General features: G+C 42.7%; 1 protein-coding gene and 1 long non-coding RNA gene across 4 annotated transcripts in view; one reads left to right on the forward strand and one right to left on the reverse strand.

Moving 5' to 3' along the window:
- LOC147759067 (uncharacterized) lies at positions 1 to 14207 on the forward strand. Of its 2 annotated transcripts, XR_015318757.1 has the most exons (4): positions 1 to 140; positions 289 to 10797; positions 11080 to 12877; positions 13660 to 14207. It is a non-coding gene; the product is annotated as an uncharacterized LOC147759067 (long non-coding RNA). The 2 variants fall into 2 exon arrangements; XR_015318756.1 differs by having other exon boundaries at positions 289 to 12877.
- The window catches only part of LOC111245943 (uncharacterized), a 25724-nt gene continuing 11507 nt past the window's right edge, over positions 4176 to 18392 (reverse strand). Inside the window, exons 10-26 of one of the 2 annotated variants that reach the window (XM_086977009.1) lie at positions 16241 to 16329; positions 15848 to 15960; positions 15391 to 15541; positions 15158 to 15262; positions 14793 to 14938; positions 14515 to 14612; positions 14201 to 14337; positions 13372 to 13517; positions 13045 to 13144; positions 12701 to 12856; positions 12153 to 12456; positions 11714 to 11989; positions 11121 to 11352; positions 9959 to 10617; positions 9053 to 9576; positions 7782 to 8893; positions 4176 to 7579 (exon numbers count right to left, since the gene is read on the reverse strand). In XM_086977009.1, the coding sequence (XP_086833135.1) occupies positions 5476 to 7579; positions 7782 to 8893; positions 9053 to 9576; positions 9959 to 10617; positions 11121 to 11352; positions 11714 to 11989; positions 12153 to 12456; positions 12701 to 12856; positions 13045 to 13144; positions 13372 to 13517; positions 14201 to 14337; positions 14515 to 14612; positions 14793 to 14938; positions 15158 to 15262; positions 15391 to 15541; positions 15848 to 15960; positions 16241 to 16329 (6452 nt within the window). In that variant the 3' untranslated portion in view covers positions 4176 to 5475. The remainder of the gene's footprint in view (positions 7580 to 7781; positions 8894 to 9052; positions 9577 to 9958; positions 10618 to 11120; positions 11353 to 11713; positions 11990 to 12152; positions 12457 to 12700; positions 12857 to 13044; positions 13145 to 13371; positions 13518 to 14200; positions 14338 to 14514; positions 14613 to 14792; positions 14939 to 15157; positions 15263 to 15390; positions 15542 to 15847; positions 15961 to 16240; positions 16330 to 18392) is intronic. The other variant, XM_086977010.1, reaches the window with a different exon arrangement.

Consider the following 18392-nt stretch of genomic DNA (forward strand, 5'->3'; position numbering starts at 1 on the left):
CTGCATGATCCTTGCTTCCGTTTACCAGCTCTTGATTCAGTGTAGCTTGTTCTTCTACGCAGCAGACAGATATTCCACACTGAAGCATGCAGCACTGCGAGCTACTGATCGGCGATGCTTTTGACGGTCAACGGAAAGTGGTTTGTTTGCCTGTTGTGTCTATTGTTCTGGGAGCTTGCAGCTGATTTTTTCATAGATTCCTCCCCGTACATTGTACGTATAGGGATTAGGACTAAAAATAGTAATCCGTACAATAATTCCCATTATCTGTATTGTAATGGCCTACAGGTGTTATGACATCCCTAGCTAGGGCTACTGTGAACACGCGAAGTCTGAAGACTCTTTTTCCAATGAACCGGCTCATCAGAAAAAATCCAAGGCCAATATAATCTCTACGTAACACCTGGTGCGGGTCGCCGTTTTGTCCGAAGTTCGGATCTGAGCATTCCTCTGCAGTAACCATAATAAACCTGCTCCGACTGCCTATAAATTTCATTCTAGTCTAGCTTAGGCAGTCTACAAGACTTTACCTGTCGATATTTTCGGTAAATGTGGGAATTCCTTATCGTGTAATTTCGTATCGTTCTAGCTGAATATACTCGTGTCTGTATTATATAATAAAATAGAGTATGTCGTAGAATATAATATAGATTAGCCGAACTGGAATAATTTGATATCCATTTAAAAAATAGCTGCATTTACAATACTTAACCGATGTGCGCTAATTTCTCTTACGCTACGTTTTAAGGTTATGACCTATGTCTTCCCAGACGCGCTGTCTGACAAATAGCAATATGTAAAACGTAGAACTGATAAGAACAAAAGGATGCTTGAGTTTCTAGTTCAGTGAAAAGGCACTTAGTGCTTATGTTCGAGCTTTTCTCGAAAATCACATCAGCTATAGTTTTTGATATAAAAAAGGCTTCATTATCAGCAAGCGTTTTAGATCGCGAGAATGGCCATAATTTCTCTTGGTCTCAAAAAATTCTACACCACTTCTCGACCTTTCTAAAAACGGAGTAGGAAGTGACTGAGCAAAATGTGGGTACCCTTTCATTATACGAATTTAGCATTTCGTAATCATTTTCGATGAACCCTATTATCTGTCAGAAGCTTTCTACTATGCTTAACCGACCGGACAAATCCGACAATGTCTGATTAGACCATTTATTGCTTTGTTCGTCAGTGTAATGCCCCCTAAGAATACAATGTTCCTGTTCATCATTACGGCGTATTCGTTTCTATAGTAGATACCATGGATTAATGCATTTCCTGAGCAAAACTTGGCAGAGACAACACGGAGGCAAATTTACAGATTTCTCTAGGTGTTATATATAAGCAGAGATTCTGTTCTGGCAGACATCAGCTGGTGAGATTCATACCAGATAATAAAGGTAACGTAGCGGTCCATGTGGTTGAAGCATTATATACTTCATTTCAATGATTTCGTTTACGTGTACTAATGCCTTGACAGATATCAAAATACTGAAACTGTGCTTAAAGTTAGCTAATAGTAATAGCTAACATTCGCTATTAACTGCCATTGTCTCATAGGCAAGTATAGAGCAACAAAATGAAGGCATGAAAAACTGCTGTTAGACCAATCTTTGGAACAATGCGTCTTGCACATACAAGGGAAAAAAGCATCCGTTGTTGAGGTCGCGTTCGATAATACTTGATAAGCTCCACAAGGTCGAAATCATATTTAGACGATGAAAATTAGATAAGTACTCTTGGGTACGTCGTACCTTTTAGAACCGTTAGATGCGTCTCTAAGGTTATACCGTCACGATATACCTGAACCTTTGTGAGCACTAAAAACTTAGCCCTGTTTGCGGCTTACGTAGCTTTCTCTATGCAAACGATCACGAGTTTGGTCCGCCAACCAATGTCGAATCTTTGATAAAGTTGACACAGAATATGTGTTTGTCTTGAATCTCTTGTTGATGATAAATAAGTATTTTACTTCTATTAGTTCAAACGTTCGATGAAGCTAGCTTTGGATTTATACAATAGTTTATTGTGTAGACTTTAGACTTATAAAAGCTAGCTATAATAATAATAGAAAAATTACGTTTGATAGATTAAATCCTCTGTGTTTCGAGTTCTACGTCATTAGACATTCCATCAGAGAGAAAACTGGTTCACGGCACGAAACGAACCGTATGTCTATCTAAACACGGGTTCGAATTTAGACCATATCCTTAAAGTTGAACCCTACTACGATACAACCAAAGCTAACTAGAAAATGTGTAATTACATATAGTAAGCTATATTACTTACAATTCTCCTGCCATTACTGCTACACTTTCCATGTACATATAGAAACCCCAAGGACCTCGAAGGCAAGTTAGATCTATGTTTTAATATAAAGATGAACGAGAATCAACGTAACATTGAAACAACCTTCTTCCCAAATTAATAATTAATATTATTGAAAAAGGGCGTTCTCGTTTACGTTCAGGTGAGTCAATTCACAGAAAATTCATCTTGAAAGACTTTGAGCTACTCCCAAACTCGAAGCCAAGCTAAGCCCCAGTGCGAGGCAGCAACGCTCGTATGGGCTCGCATAGAATCTGAATTCGCTATGAAAATCTAGATAGTTAATGACGCCTGTTTTATTGGGTTTTGTCATCACCACCATCATCCTCGTGTTTATTATATCACACTACGACCTGGTATGTGATTCATTAAATGCCTATCCTTCTAACAACTACCGAAGGCATATAGCTTCTACCCAGCTCACACCCCTTACTTGTCCCAGGACCCCTAGTATATTATAAACGCTGCCAAGAGGTAAAGAAGCAAGAATCTAGATATCTGGAAAGTAACAAACCCAGTTGCAAAGCCGACGTTGGTATATATTTAACTTTTTTCTAGCAGTTTTCGTCTGCTGTATTGGCGCTGTATATCCTAGCATTTACTCTGCTGATGGCAGATTTTTCTTTATTAGTAACGCATTATTTTTCTTACTAATATTAATAGTTTTTTTTTAACTAATTTCTTTACAGTTTATTCCTGCGCCCTCTTCTCATGCCAACTGTTAACTCACCTCTATTTACTCGCTGTCACAGAATGAATTTAAGCATATACAACAGAACAGCTCTCTTTGTCACATTTATATACAATTTGTTGTTGTTGTTGTTGTTGTTGTTGTTGTTGTTGTTGTTAGCAAGTGTGTTTCTCCTCATTCATTGTTGGTATACAATTATTGTTTCTGCTACCATTTTTTTGTCACTGTTATTGTTATTATTTTCGTAGCTAATATTGTTAGAACGGCCGACTCGTGTCCTGAGTACACGTAGTTTTGTTGCTGTCGTCATCATGGTTCATTATTAACGTACCTATCTAATGCACACAACGTACAATCTACATTTACAAAAATCTACACGAAATGGACAACATACGACAATTCTAAGCTTTTTTTTTGCAATTACTGAGCTTTGCTTTGGATAGAGGCCATTGTTACTTGTCGTGTTATTGGTAGTGTTTTCGTTATTTGTTATATAGTCTGTGCCAAGCGGTAGCAGACAATGATTTCTGGTTGGCGTCACAATGAAACTGATCTAGCGCGGTTTTTCTTCTTCTAAAAAAAAGTTAATTAACATTATCGACCTAGCTAACTTTAAATTCTGGCTCAGCTGCTAATGGTCCTATAGCTCCAGTGTATACAGTAGAAAAGGCGTCATCATTCTAATGGCACCGCAGAATCTTTATAGGACATAACGACTAGCACAAACGTGATCGGAGGAACTTGTTAATCAACATAGGAATAATCATAATAATTGAACACTATGCGATGATAACCAAAATATACGTTCTTTTACACATGTTGTTTGTATACACACAAGCACAAATTTGGATGTCAAATGAAATTAGTTACACTTCCGGGCCACGCTAAATTCTTTTGTCCTTCACCAGCCCAAAGGCCAATTGTTGTCCGTGTTCCTCTAAGCCCATCCTATTTTCAAAGGGAATACGCTGATCGAAACGCTTAGCTGTGGGAGGATTATTTTAGCTGCTGAGTCAACTTGCTTATTACTTTCAACACACAGACGATAATAAGTTAACAATGATTTAACATCTTCAAATTCGAAAACTTTTGGCGAACAGGTTAATTTCGAAACCAAAATGGACGGCGACGCACATCTCAACATATATGACAACCGTAGCGATAATAAGAATTAGTACTATTATTTTTATTATTATTATTATTATAGTAGTTTTTTCCGTCTGTCGGGGTTTATATAGTTTGGAAATATCGCTACTTTCACATCTCACTGAAAAGGTGTTTACACGTTTGAGCGCGATATTCGCTCTCTAAATGTTGGAGATGCCAAATATCATGTCCACCATAGAATTTACGCAGACGCTTTACGTCTGCATTTTGCGCTTATCAGTCAATCGATGCTTTAGCTACCGCACTTGGAATACATAATAATGACAATAATAATAATAAACATATTATCTTTACTTGCTTCATCTAAGTATTTTTATCACTGACGCACGCCTCTTGTGGCAAACGTATCGCACATGGGGTTGCACGATTTACCCCTTTTAGAGTGTCCACTATAAAATGTCACTTTTGAAGTGAAAAAAGGTCATGAATATTTCCGTCGAGTCGACGACGTACACGCATCCGCTCGATCCGTGTGTTTTTCTTCCCAAAAAAAATCGACAATCTAAATTTTCACTTTACGTTGCTGAATCTAAATAGACTATCCAGCGTTTATTCATTTAATTTTATAATCTACATACGACTCACAGAAGTGGGCCAGTTGTTTTCTTCTTGACATTTCCAGCTGCGGGACATTGTTCTATTGCCCATAATGTTTGCTTCCCGGTATCACACTTTCCAAATACATTTCGCTCCCTCCGACTTTTCTGACTATTTACCTATCATTGTCCTCCTTATTAATTAGCATTTAAACTGAGGGATAGTAGTGCTTACATATTTGATTCAGTTGTCCGGACTGATCTGGGTGGACCTGATTCGTCTTATGAAATTGCTACTTGCTTCAGAAACATATTAAATGGATAAGATAATAGATATTGATACATATATGTGATATGTCAATGCGCAATTAATCTACAGGTCAGCCCTGTCGAAGAACAGCCAATGTAGAAGCAGCGGAGCACCATTTAACACAATGCCTAAAACCACTTTTCCATGCAAACCGGCCTTATAAGATCAAGTCAGGTCAGAGTATCAGTACTCATGTGTTATCTACGATTTGTTGTGAATTAGAGATATTTTTGTCGGCCTTTTGTTGGCTTGAAATTATATTTATGTATATACGCATATATGCGCTTTAGTGTATGTACGCATTTGATACTGTTAATACAGCGTAGGTATTTACATTCTACCGGGTCAATCAATCAATCAATTAGGCCCCCTCTTGTTTCTTGCATACCCCACCGATAGTAGCAACTATCATCAACGTCATTAATTTAATATGTTTTATCTTATCATTATTACCGTCTCATCATCGTATTGAGGTAGCCATAAGCGGCAGTACCATACAGATTCGGCTGCGACGAAGACGTTGCGGAGGCGGCAGCTGCCGCTGCCGCTGCAGCGGCGGCCGGCCCGTACTGGGCGGCGGCGGCGGCGGCGGCGGCGGCGGCAGCGGGGCTGTTGTGTGGATGTCCGCCGTGATGGTACCCAGCCACCCCACCACCATGATGGTGATGAGCGTGTTGATGGTGAGGTGGTTGATGGTGTGGGCTGTGAGATGGATGATGGTGTGCCTGTTGAACGGACGAATGAGGGTGATGCGAATGATGGTGTTGTTGCTGTTGATGGTACCAATATGCAGCGGCGGCAGCGCTCGCAGCGCTTGGAGTTCCTACCCCTTGGCCTCCGGGTACAGCAGCGTTTGTCGGTGTTCCATAATACATTGAGTGATGTGTTGGAGGTGGCGTATGTCCGTGGGGAGGCGGCCCAGCCCCAGCAGGGCTGAGTTGACCAGCAGCAACACTGGGTGGCTGATGTGGATGGGGACCGCCTTGAGATGTCACATGCCCTCCAGTTCCACTTCCCGATCCACCAGAACTACTATTTGCATGAGGATGTGAGGTACCAGTGCCTCCATGATCTATCCCTGCCGTTAGCTGATGCAGCTTCCCCAGGGCAGGCGATGATATGGCCGGGGTCACACGTCCTGAGCCTGAACCTGGCCTTCCAGGGCCACTTCCTCCGTTACCGGCTGCTATCTGCGGATGTTGATGATGCTGCTGCTGCTGCTGTTGCTGCTGTTGATGATGATGGTAGGCGAGCCATTCACGCTGTTGTTGTTGGTGTGCTAAGTGCGCGAGCTGTTGGTGCTGTTGTTCGTAGAGGGTCTGAGCTGCAGCTGCTGCGGCCACTGCCACATTATTCAGATGCTGATGAGTATGGGGATAACCAAACGCCGGCGAGCCAAGAGTCCCAATATGACCACTGGTAGTTACTGCGGGATAAAGAGAGTGATCCTTCACATCAGCTCCAGCGCCGTAAATATGGGCGGAACGTGGCGCAGGCGGATGGCTTGGGGTATGCTGTTCTGGATGAGGAGGTGCGACAACGAGGGTCTTGCAATTACTAACCTGTGGTGGGGGGGTTGTACGCTCGTCGGGCTGAAGTAAAGCTCCTTCGGTGATTGCAAGCATCGCTTCCTTAATCGACGACGATACGGGACCGGTAATTGCCGGGCTGGCCAGTGGGGGAAGCAAGCTATCTGCGCCTGAACTTACCGATGATGTAGAATGCGTACTGAGGGAGGGTGTCACCGAAGGGGGTGCCGAGACAATCGGTGATAGGGAACGCTCGACTGACGGTATCGTCTCACTACTGGCTGGGGTTCTCGGTGGAGTTGGCACAGCCATTTCCACCGTGCGATGATGATTTTCGCTTACAGTCGCCGTAGCAGGCCGCAGTTGGTCATCGCTGGTTTTTGTGATTCGCTCATTTCCTCCATCTGCGTTAATACTTTTTTCCAGTTTATGACTTCCCACACGATTCATCAGTTCGTCCGGATTCTTGTCCTTATCTGTCTCTGTGATTTTTTTCTCAGGGGCTTGACCTTGTATACGGCCATTGACATATGGGGTTTGCAGAGATTCATTATTGTCGGACGGCAAATTATCTGTGCCGTTGTTCTGTTTGACTATATCTTTCGACTTTACACTACTATCGTCAGTTTGGTTTTGTCGCTGTGCTTCTTCACTCTCTTTAAAATGATCTCGACGGACATCATTGTCCACTTTCGAGTCACGTCGATCCTCACTGTGCGTAGTCCTTATCGAATTACTATGATCTATGACGGTGCCCGTAAAATCTGAGCGGGTTTGTTTCTGTTCTTGATGATCGAGATTATGATGAGAATCCTGTGGAGCAGCATCAGTAGCTTTCGGGTCTTTTGTAATCTCCTTCTGATTGTTATGTACTGATGCTGATCTTTTTCCACCCCGTTCATCCATTTTCATTGGATCGGCCTGGGACCTACCATTGTTCGGATGAACAGTTTGCTGCTGTTGCTTCTCCGTGAGAGCCTCTATTGTCGTTGCCGTTGTGGCTGATTGAGGACTTAGCGAACCCCTACAAGATAAACGTTTATCTATTATTTGTTGCTCGTCGCCTTAGAAAAAACTATTAAACGGGGTGTCGACTGAAATTTTCTTACAAAAAGAAACACAGAATCGCATGTTTTCAACACTGCATCTATATCGGACAACATAAAAAAAATCCCAAGCCTATTTATGCTATCTGCGCAATAGATGTTTCAAAAATAAGGTATTACCTGTAGTCCTTTTTTGGTGGTCTGCTCCGTTTTCGCTGGGGAGGCTCCTCGACTTCGTCTTTGTTAGCCACGCCGTTCGGGGCATTACTATTGGGTTGTTTATCACGACAATCACTTTCAAAGGTCGCAACCTGCAACCGTTGTTGTTGTTTTTGTTCCTGATGTTGCTGCTGCTGTTGTTGTTGTTCCTGTTGTTGCTGTTCCTGCTGTTCTTTTTGTTGTGGTAGTTGTTGTTGTTCGTGTTGTTCCTGTTGTTGTTCTTGTTCCTGTTGTTGTTGCCGCTGTTGTTGTTGTTGTTCCTGCTGTTGTTGTTCCTGTTGTTGTTTTTGTTGGTGCTCTTGTTCCTCTTGCTGTTGTTGTTGTTTACGTTGTTGTTGTTTTTGTGATTGTTGTTGTTGTTCCTGTTGCTGACTTTGTTGTTTTTGTTGTTGCTGTTGTTGTTGTTGTTGATGTTGTTGTTGTTGTTGTTGCTGTTGTTGTTGTTGTTCCTGTTGCCGATGTTTTTGTTTTTGTTGTTCCTGCTGCTGATGTTGTTGTTTTTGCTCCTGTTGCTGACGTTGTTGTTGTTCCTTCTGTTGTAGTTCCTGCTGTTGTTGTTGCTGCTTTTGTTGTTGTTCCTGTTGTTGTTGTTGTTGTTGCCGCTGTTGTTGCTGTTGTTGTTTCGGTTTTTGTTCGGAATTGTCGTTTTCCGTTTTAACGGCGAGCATTGACACTACGCCAGCTTTGCTTTTGCTAGTTCCATTTTTGCTTCTAGGCTCACTGATACCCTGCTGTTCGTTTAACGAAGCCGAGATCCCCTCCCCAGCTGGACGAAAACCCGTACCAGGACTATGACTGGCGGCGTTATACTGTGTAAGTGCTTGCTTTTCACAAATCGTTATCTGCAATAACGTCGCCGCTGATGGTAATTCTTCACTGGCTGTAGGCCGATTTTCGACCGGTTGAGCTCTTCGAGGGTCATCATCGTTTTTCGCCACTGTCGCCGCCATTGCCGATGATTGACTAAGTTCGCCATCAGCTGTTTCTATAGAGACTTCAGGGGGCAGTTCTAGTGACTGCCGCGTCCGTCGGCCGATGCTGGCAGCTCGCGAACGGGGCTGTTCCAAAATGTCCTGTAATTTTCAACGAACATCTTCTTGAACTCGCTCTAGCTAAATATAATGCTCAGGTAATTTGATAATCTCATTATAAAACTTACACTATCTAAATGTACTTTGTAGCATTCAATATGGTGAAAAGAATTGTATATGTTAGCGAAGTCGTCTACTTGCTTTATTCACAGGTGGAACGCCATCTGTGCTCTTCTTCCTTTGTGTTTCTTCAAGCATTCTCCTACGACTCTTTTTCGGTGGTAAACATACAGGTTTTTCGCCCGAGGGTCTTCTTTCCGGCTGTACACTAGACAAATCCCCGACCAAACCAGGTGAACTAGGTTCATCTGTGCCCTGTTCGCTAGGCCGGCCTGTCGACAGCGACGTTTGCTGCAGCGCAACGCTGATCGTGGTACTACTTCCGTCGGTGAGTGTTTCGGTGTCCTCTGATGCTGCCTTCCAGCTTTCACTTCCTTCGGCAGCTTTCGGAATTTTCGGTGATTCGCGGGGTCGAAGCGGTGTAGACGTCAATGGAGTTGTTTTTCCCACCCACACGGCTTCGAGCTGTTGCTGCTGTTGTTGATCATGGCCGCGCTGATCTTTAGGATTGTCGCAGTTGTCCTTCTGGAGTCCCTTGGGCGAGGGCACGACGAAAGAGGATATCAAGGTCTGTCTGGCCGTGCCGCCACTGTCTGCGGCTTTACCTGTCGTATTACCATTAAGAACAAAGAAGAACATAAACAAGTAGCATATAAACACTGCTAAAGCGAGCTAAAAAATATAAAGATTTAAAAGGCTTTGTCTATCAAGCAAGAAGCAAGAACTTCGTCCGCTACCTGTCATTTCACATACAAACAATAAAGAAAAACAAAACACACATAGAAAAATGCCGAATAGCCAATTATCCATGCAAAAGAAATAATAGATACCGATATGTATTTCATATATTCAATATAAACCATTGTCCAACATCTGCACTCCATAAAACGAGTTCAAAAAGTTGTGTAAATTACTACTGGGCAAGCAAAACGTCACTTCACTATGTTTATTAAAACTTGTCACAAGATCGTGTGGCAAGAGACTAACCATTTGTTGATCTGCTTGGAGTGATGGCTCCTGTCGTTGTTGCCGTTGTTATCGTCGTTGTTGTAGCAGGCAGCTCCGATTTTTCTTCGGCTCCTCCGCAGTCCTGTCTTCTTCTTCGTACCCCGGATAACATCATTGTTGTTGTTGCTGCTGCCACCGGAGTTGTTGCGGTTGTTGCTGCAACAGCTGCTGATGTTATTGTTGACGATGCTACAGTTACAGTGTCATCTTGCAGGCGGCCTGGGGCGCCCCCGGTGCGCACCGGACCTTGAACACCCTCGGCTACAGCGGTCACCGGAGTGGATGAACTTTGCGTCGTGGGGGCGCGTTGTGCCGCCTGCATGGCGGCCGCCAGAGGTCTCCTCCGTCTTCTTTTCGCCGTGCGCATCATAACGTGAATCTTCTTTTTTGTCTTATTCGTATTAGCAGAGCTTGGCGGTCGTCGGATGACCGTTGGCTTACGACTGACTTCAGTGCTTCCATCTTCTCGCCCGCCGTCGATATCACCACCTGCTGCTGTCATAACTTCTGATTCTGGCTCCGTTTCCATTTCAACAGAACAATCAACTACTTTGCCTCCGGTAGAAGTCGCTAGCGAACTTTCGATTGGTGTTTCCAAGACTGTATTATTCAGCTGCGATCGTCCGGTATTGTTTTTGCTAAAATTGTTAGGACCAAAAACACGAAACAACCGTTAATCGAAACACCTTTGTCATGGCGAATCGCGGATCTTGCGGCGTTTTTACTATCAATCGAGATGAAATACCGATCTGGTGTCCTGTCTTGAGGCTAGAACGAAAGATAAACGGAGTGCTATCTAGCAAATTTTTTATATCAAGGTAAAGCCTCTCGGCATCTGATTCCCTCACCCCTAGATGCCCGTTGTGTAAAATTACTAATTCACCATCATTTATTTATTCATCATTCATATTTTCTGATTCATCATCATTCATCTATTATATGGAGAACATTTTTCTTACGTACACGCTAAAAAAAAAAACAGTTTCATCAGTGCGCTTAAATTGTTGCTTTACCTTTACGAATATTTTTTATAGAGATATAATACGTGTTACATGCTTAGTAGCGTCTAGCTTAGTAACTGTTTCGGTAATTTGATGCAGATGTTTGGCTTTGACCTACAAAGAAACTTAAGTCAACCTACCAAGGTCGCTTTCTAGGCCTGTCCGGAGGTGATGCGGATCCATCGTTAATACGTCGCTTCTTGCTTCGACCAGCCGTGCGTTCAGTCTCCTGTTTCACTTCTACTTTATCCTCCGTGAGGATTTCAGGACTTCCGGGGACCTCTTGAACAGTGTCCTCCTCGCCGACTCCATCATATCCAATACCCATCGAATCCTCAGCCGAATCCCCACTCATGTGTTGATCTCTTTCATCTGGAAAAACCCATATAATATACAATGTTAAATCATGCCCAACAGTTGAATACACTTATTTTAATATGCTAGGGTTGACTCCAGCAACGGGCTTATCCTAGCCAAGATACCTGTATATAGAATTGTAATAAAATTTATTTAAATTACGGAACAGAATATAGTATATGCGCAATGGTGCGAATTTTTAATCCCCTCACAAAAAAAATTAGACGCCTCTTGTATAGAAGCATCTCAAACTAATGGAAAACAAAGATATATCGACCGACTTTGACCGAAACAATACAATCGCACATGGTCCTCATTGTCGTTCTTTCATGTTTTTCAGTCGATTTTTCGAAATGAATATCGCGATAATAATAACCATTGTGCGCCTGGTGTGTGTGTCGTCCTGATAGGACTGTGAGAGAATTGTTTTTTCGTAGATGTTTCCCCCTGGTCGGTGCGGACCCCTCCTCCCATCTTGGCGTCGCTAGCCGATCATAATGATGACGGCTGCCCGAGTCTTCCTCGCTGGTCGTGGCGTCTTCGGCCGCGAGAACGGGCGGCTCCTGCTCGCGCATTTGTGGGCGCCGTTTGCGGGAACCGGCCGAACTACTGCCGGTTGCAGACAGCCCTGATCGGTGAGGTCGACCTCGAGCTATTGACCATTAGTGTCAGGGTACACGCATAAGGAAAGAGAAAGAAGTTAGCAAGCAAATTCAACTGCTGATTTTCCGCATGCTACCTACTGACTTTCATGGGTACGGAACATTAAACGAGGACAGCGTTTAGAAAATTAGAAGACGTGTTCATCAACTAACGTTTAGGCGCAAGCTGTTGCTGTTTTGGTTGAAACAATCCCTTATGGGACAAATGTGCCGAAGATACGTCGCCATCCATTCCGCCTCGGTCTGAGTCGACTTCAAGATACGTAGGCTCGTCTTTCACGTCACGCTGTTGCGAGACGTTGTCTTGGAACCTACGATCTCGTCGAGGAGTCGTACGTGACTTCCTGGATCGTTCCTTCTTGCGTTGAGGTTTTGTGACTGAAGGAGACGAATCTCTCGTCGCACGGTCAGCTTGATCGGTTGTCTCATCATCCTCTTGAGGGACCACGTCCGTTTCCTTTGTGAAAAATATAATCAGGAATTACTATTTTTATCATTTGAAGACGATCGCAATCAGCAACACCATAATCTTGAATAGATGTTAACAGGTGTAGTCGCTCTCGGTAATATCGAGAACATCGTTTGCTCAGATACATTTGCGAAAAGCAGGAACGAGAAACAAATATTGAAACCAAAAGGCTTATGCGACAAAGTGTATATACGTAACGATACTCATGTACAGCTTTTGCATCGGAACTTACCTCGCAGCTGAGCGGGTCTTCTACTTTTATGTCGCTATTTTTTCTAGCACCACCATCACCGCTCCGCCGGGACTGACGCCCAGTACCGCTGCTTCTTGATGCGCTTTTCACATCGGGACTACTACTTGTATTGGAAGGGTCATCATCGACCGATTCCTGGTTAGGGGTGGATCATCGGTAGGTAGACAAAAGAAAACAGTCAAACTGATTTCTATGAGAAATCATATGCGGTAAAGCTAGCCAAATTCATTCACTCTATTAGTATGCTATGTGCATTATACTAATGGTTCCTCTACTCTTCTGACATAAAGTACAATATATAATAAAAGTTCAGCTTGACTTACGTCTCGTGAATTATCGAGATACTGTTGTGCCAAAGGCGATGGAGCCCATTGCAAGCATTCGGGGTGAAGCGGAAGGCGGAATTGCTTTTTTGCTTCAAGCCTTAATTTTACACAACAAAGAAAAATAACTGTTAGAAGCGTAAAGATATGTGGATGTTATTGACACAATTAAGAATACCTAGCGTAATTGCTTTGATTAGTTCTGCACTATCTTAGGTTCGAATCACAAACGGAGAAGTGTTAGGAAAGAACAGGCTATATCAGTGATAACACAGGTAATGAGCTTGATCAAAGCCATACATTATTATGGTCAAGTCAGTGTCTTACTTTTGCATGTAGTTAAGGATCACATCTGAATTAATATCAAGGTAGAATTTTCTCCTTTCCCACGAAGTTCGATCTTCGCGGATCATGCCGAGAAGGACAAGTGTGGCTGCGATGTCGTGCACGTTCAGACCTGTGTCTTGGGAAATCTGCATAATAATGATACAATATTATCCTTAATGCAAGCGTATATAGTTCACATATACCTTAACAAAACAGTGAGGAAGTAAAAAAAAAATAATTGAACCTGTTTCACCCTTTTCAAGAAGTTTTTCCTTGCTTAAATTACAGTGCTTAGTACGGCAGTCCAACAGACCTATAGAAGCACCGGATTCCTCCATGAATTTAGTGGAGTAGATCTTTACACTAGAGGACGTCCGCGCAGACTTAGACTTGGATAGAAGTATAGTTACTCGAAAGAAGAGGTTTTACATGTACGCATTCGTTAGCCCGCCGTAAGCACCTGGTGGTCGCACGAAGCCAACTTAGTAACGCCGAAAACTACGTCATGGTAAATTTTGTTTTGTATTGTTTCGGATTGTAAAGAAAAACATTACTAATTTTATAGTTGCAAAAGCGGTTTAGTTCAGAAAAGGATTCTTCTGTTCAGTTATGTTGTTGAGATCTGCTCTACAACATACTAGCAGGTAGAAAAAAGATGCTGAAAATTCTTTAAGATGAGAAAAATAAACGATATCTCGAACGAGCAAGCAGGAATACAATGAACCGTACCTTTATTCGCCCTTCGGCTTTTGATGGCTTACAATTAGCGGCATATTTACGAATCGCGAAATTCATTTAAAAAAGGAGGGAAAATGGTTTTAGTGCATACCTTTGCAATGGTGATAGAACGGTTTTTCTGAATGAAAATCTCCTGATGCAGATACTCAAGTAGCGTACTCTTCCAGTACGCCTGGTAAGACACCCGGCCCAGATCTGACAGGGGCTTCTCCGGCGTACCCGCCAAACCTACGACACAATTGAGTTGAAGTCAATACACTTCCCTGGGAACTCCTCACGTGAATCTCTTCACAGACGCTAAGCGATAAAATATTTTGTAAGCATAAACAGCCTAAAACTAGTTTCACTAAAGGCGAGCAGGTAAAGCTTATCTAATAGTTGAAGACGGACGAAAAAGGACATTACCTTCTGTACGACTTAGCAGGTAGCTAAAGTCAATGAGGAACCTTCCATATCCTTTTCGCTGATACTGAGGCATCGTCATGATACATGACACGTTGTATCTGCGAACACAGCAGATGCTCTCCTTTAGATTTTGCTCTTGCTTCGTATTGAATAAAAGGCTCTAACTGTCCAATGCCTGACATTTTTACGTTTATTACAAATAGCTCATCCGATACGGATTATTCTAGGGAGTGCTACTAACTATTAAAGAATAACCAATTAAAGCGCATATTACTGACCTTTGCGCGCAATGTTTTTCCTTTGAAAAGTAACCAACGAGATGGGCGCCTTTTTTGTCCCACGCTGTTAGCACGTAGAACAAGAACGGTTCCACATCGTAATAAAGCGTCTTATGATCTAGGAACAGCTTCGCCAACAGACACAACTAGAACCAAACGAGACAATTTAGGTATTTTTAGGAACTTCGGGTCTTCATGCAGGCTTGCACAGCTTAATGATGGAACGTTGATCTACGCCTGATGTAGGTTTGGAGATAAAAATTCGTTCACGATTATCATCTCTATACAAAACCAATTAGTTATCGACTACATATTCGGAACATAGCTTTAATCCACCTAACAAGTTCGTACCTACGCGTACATACCTGCTGGCAGTAGATCTTGTTGGCGTGGCCGTCCACCTCGAAGACGGAAATTTCCTCGTGTCGATAAATTTCGGTACCTGGCGGATGTCGCAAAGGACATTTGCGCTGGAAATAAATAAAAAATACGTATATAAAAAAATATTAGGTGAACTATATTAGGTGGCTATTGTGCTATAATAGTGGAGAAAATGGATCCTAGCAAAAGTGCGAAAAAAAAAAAATTAAATACGTACCAGATGCCGTCTAAGTGTTTCTCCGCTTTTGCAATACTTAAGACAAAATTCGCAGAGGAAAAGCTTAGGAAGTCGTGCATACTCCTGAGGGTAGGGTGACGAATACCAGGTGTCTATACAATAGCGGCCAAACTGGATCGAACCAGGACAGCTGCGAAGCGTAATACCAACAAATAAAAAGTTAAACGCCACTCCGGTAATCTAAATGCAAACGACAAATTTGTCTAACCTATGTTACATATTTCATAATTTACATAATTCATTCTCACTTTTCTAAATATATGTGTTAAAGCAATCTTTGATTTTCCAATACAGATACTATATTTAGTTATAGTTACCAACAAGAAGATTGATTGGTATGCAATTATCAACCACAAGACTGAAGCCAAATAATTTCCAAAATAACGTTAAGTGATAGTACAATGGAATGAATCCGACATGTAAATGTAAAACGAACCGTTGGGAGGGGTCAAGGAGATCCACGCCAATCTTCTCTTGAGCGAGTTCTTGCGCTTGGCGAAAAAGCTCGATATCTTGAGGCTGACAGCCCGGGGGCAATACAACCGGTTGCTGTGACAAACGTAAATCAGAATTATTTACGTGCGTATTTATTGCGAAGATCTTTAAATAAATCTAGGTAATAAGTGTCATAATATACTATACGATTCAAGCAACACTAGATTTAAACTCTGAATACTTAGGTATTTTCAAAGCTTTTTTTATACAGAAAGGATTAGTGCAACCCCAAAGTTAGCTATGCAGAAGCAGGAGTCGATAGGCTAGCCTCATCACACAGTGAAAAGAGATTGCTTTAACGAAAAGGCAAGTAGGAAATTCTAATAAGACTTACATCCTGCATAAGCTGCTCGACGCTATCTTCTGACGTCAGCGAGTGGTCCGTCGAAGCAGTTGATCCACACTCCGATGAAATCGATACGGCTGTAAATACAGACATAAAGGCGTTTTCAGAAATTTCTGCTGCGCGAAATATATCGGTTTATATTTGCACAGTAAATAACATAACGTACAGACATGTCTAAAAAAAACTTCAGCATAAAAAAAACTTTGTACAACGTATAAACCAAATTGAACAAGCAAATTTCAGGCAACGGTTCATTCTTGTCGATGACGATCTACGACGTTTGTGTTGCTGTAGCTTCTGCTGCTACAATTCTACACAGGCACACAACGTATCATTTTCAGATGAGGAAAAAAGAAAAAAGATAAAACAAGCGCATCAAAATAAAAACAAGAAAGAATTAAACGGCTGCATTTGCTCGAAGGGCCCCCACGACCTGATCTGATTAACACTTCTCGAAGCACAAGTCGGAAGACGCACTGCAGGCAGAGTGCTAGGTAGCTATGTATTTTACGGGAAAGGCAAGACTGACAGACCAGGCGAGAACTAAAGGGGACGCAATAAGTGTGCTGCTGCTTATGGTGGTGTCGAAGAAGCCGAAGAATGCAACAGTGAACTCGATGCTCTGCGTATGCCCACATAATCAATTGATTGTCAGTCGCTCTCGACCAGTGGCGCTTTATTACTGTTTCCAGCAAAAATCGAGTATAAACGTTGATGATTGTTATGACGATTCTCGCGAGTGTCGACGCGCAATCCGTACTTCGCTCTTCATCACTTCATTAGTATGATTATTCAGCCACAGTAGGAAACGCAAATGAAGAGAGGGATAAACGGAAAATCGAATCAAGGATGGACGAATTAACGAACGGGGGCGGGAGATGGAGAAGAAGCGCACAGTGCAGGAAATAAATGAGCGGGCTGTGGTCTTGACGCCGGGGCATTCATTGTAGGTGGTGATGGTAATGGTTTGAGTGGTAGACAGAGATGAATCGGTAACGTATTTTTCTTTGTGTGCTATCTCCACCTAAACCAGATCAGTAGATAGTCAGCTATTCCTGCACGATTGCAGACAGCTAACGACACCGATCATTATCACCGACCGGCGGCATCCAGGCGGCGGGTCGAGCAGGCGAGTTTTCGAGCCAACAAACGACCTTTGCTTTACAAGCCAACGGGCGAACGAACGCAACGGCAAAACATAACGCAAAATAGCAGCATGGCTACTGCAGCTGTACAGATTAATCCGCAGTGATTACGGAGGAGGAGAACAGATGTGAAGGAAACGAAGATGTGACGGAGCCTCGTGCTGGCATTAGCAGCAGCGGGCAACGCGAGAAGCAACGACGACAAAAAAAAACGCCGAACGATGACAAAAACTGATCTTCAGGCCGCAAGGGTACTCTAAATACAGCAGTCACAGGGTGATGGTCTCCGATAAGGTGGTGACTCGGATATATGGTACAAGTTGAACGCGTAAATAATTGTTATGTGTGGAAGGTGTAATGCTACACATTTTTAAATAATAACCCGATGCGGTAATAGTTGCACTTGTTCTAGGTTATGTCACTATAATTTCAAACATAATAAAGCAAGTCGAAGAATATTCACATATACACTCTCCTAAAAGCGCTTTCGGTGCTCGAATCACCACCTCAGCGGAATAGCGGAAGGGAAAACGAGATGTATCCGCAACAGTTGAGGAAGGGCTGAAAAGAAGGTGAAGGACTTTTCTCAAACAAAACGGTGACTCCTCTTAAAGGATTAAATTACCCTTCTGTAAGCGAGCCGCTGAAGCTTTGCTCTGAACTTTCTTCTTGTTGTTATTGTTTCCTTTGCGCGGCTCGTCGCCAGAGCTTACGCCATTATCGGCGTATTCCACTGGTTCAACCATCTTGGCATGCTTAGTATTTTTCTCATTACCCATTCGCTTTCCTAGCGATTTTTTACCGGAACTGTTTTCACTGGCTTTCTTCTTATATTTGTTGTTAGAAGAAGATCTTTTAGTAGATGCAGGAATTTCAGGATCTCTGGCCTTTTTAGGCCTTATTCGACGGCACTCCCATGCTTTATGATTATGGTTGTTGGCTATTACCATCTGTTCCGCTACCTGTCTCTGTGCAGTGCTGCTGCTGCTGCTGCT

Source organism: Varroa destructor, unplaced genomic scaffold (genome assembly GCF_002443255.2).
Source record: "Varroa destructor unplaced genomic scaffold, Vdes_3.0 BEIS01000001.1, whole genome shotgun sequence".
Taxonomy (NCBI): Eukaryota; Metazoa; Arthropoda; class Arachnida; order Mesostigmata; family Varroidae; genus Varroa; species Varroa destructor.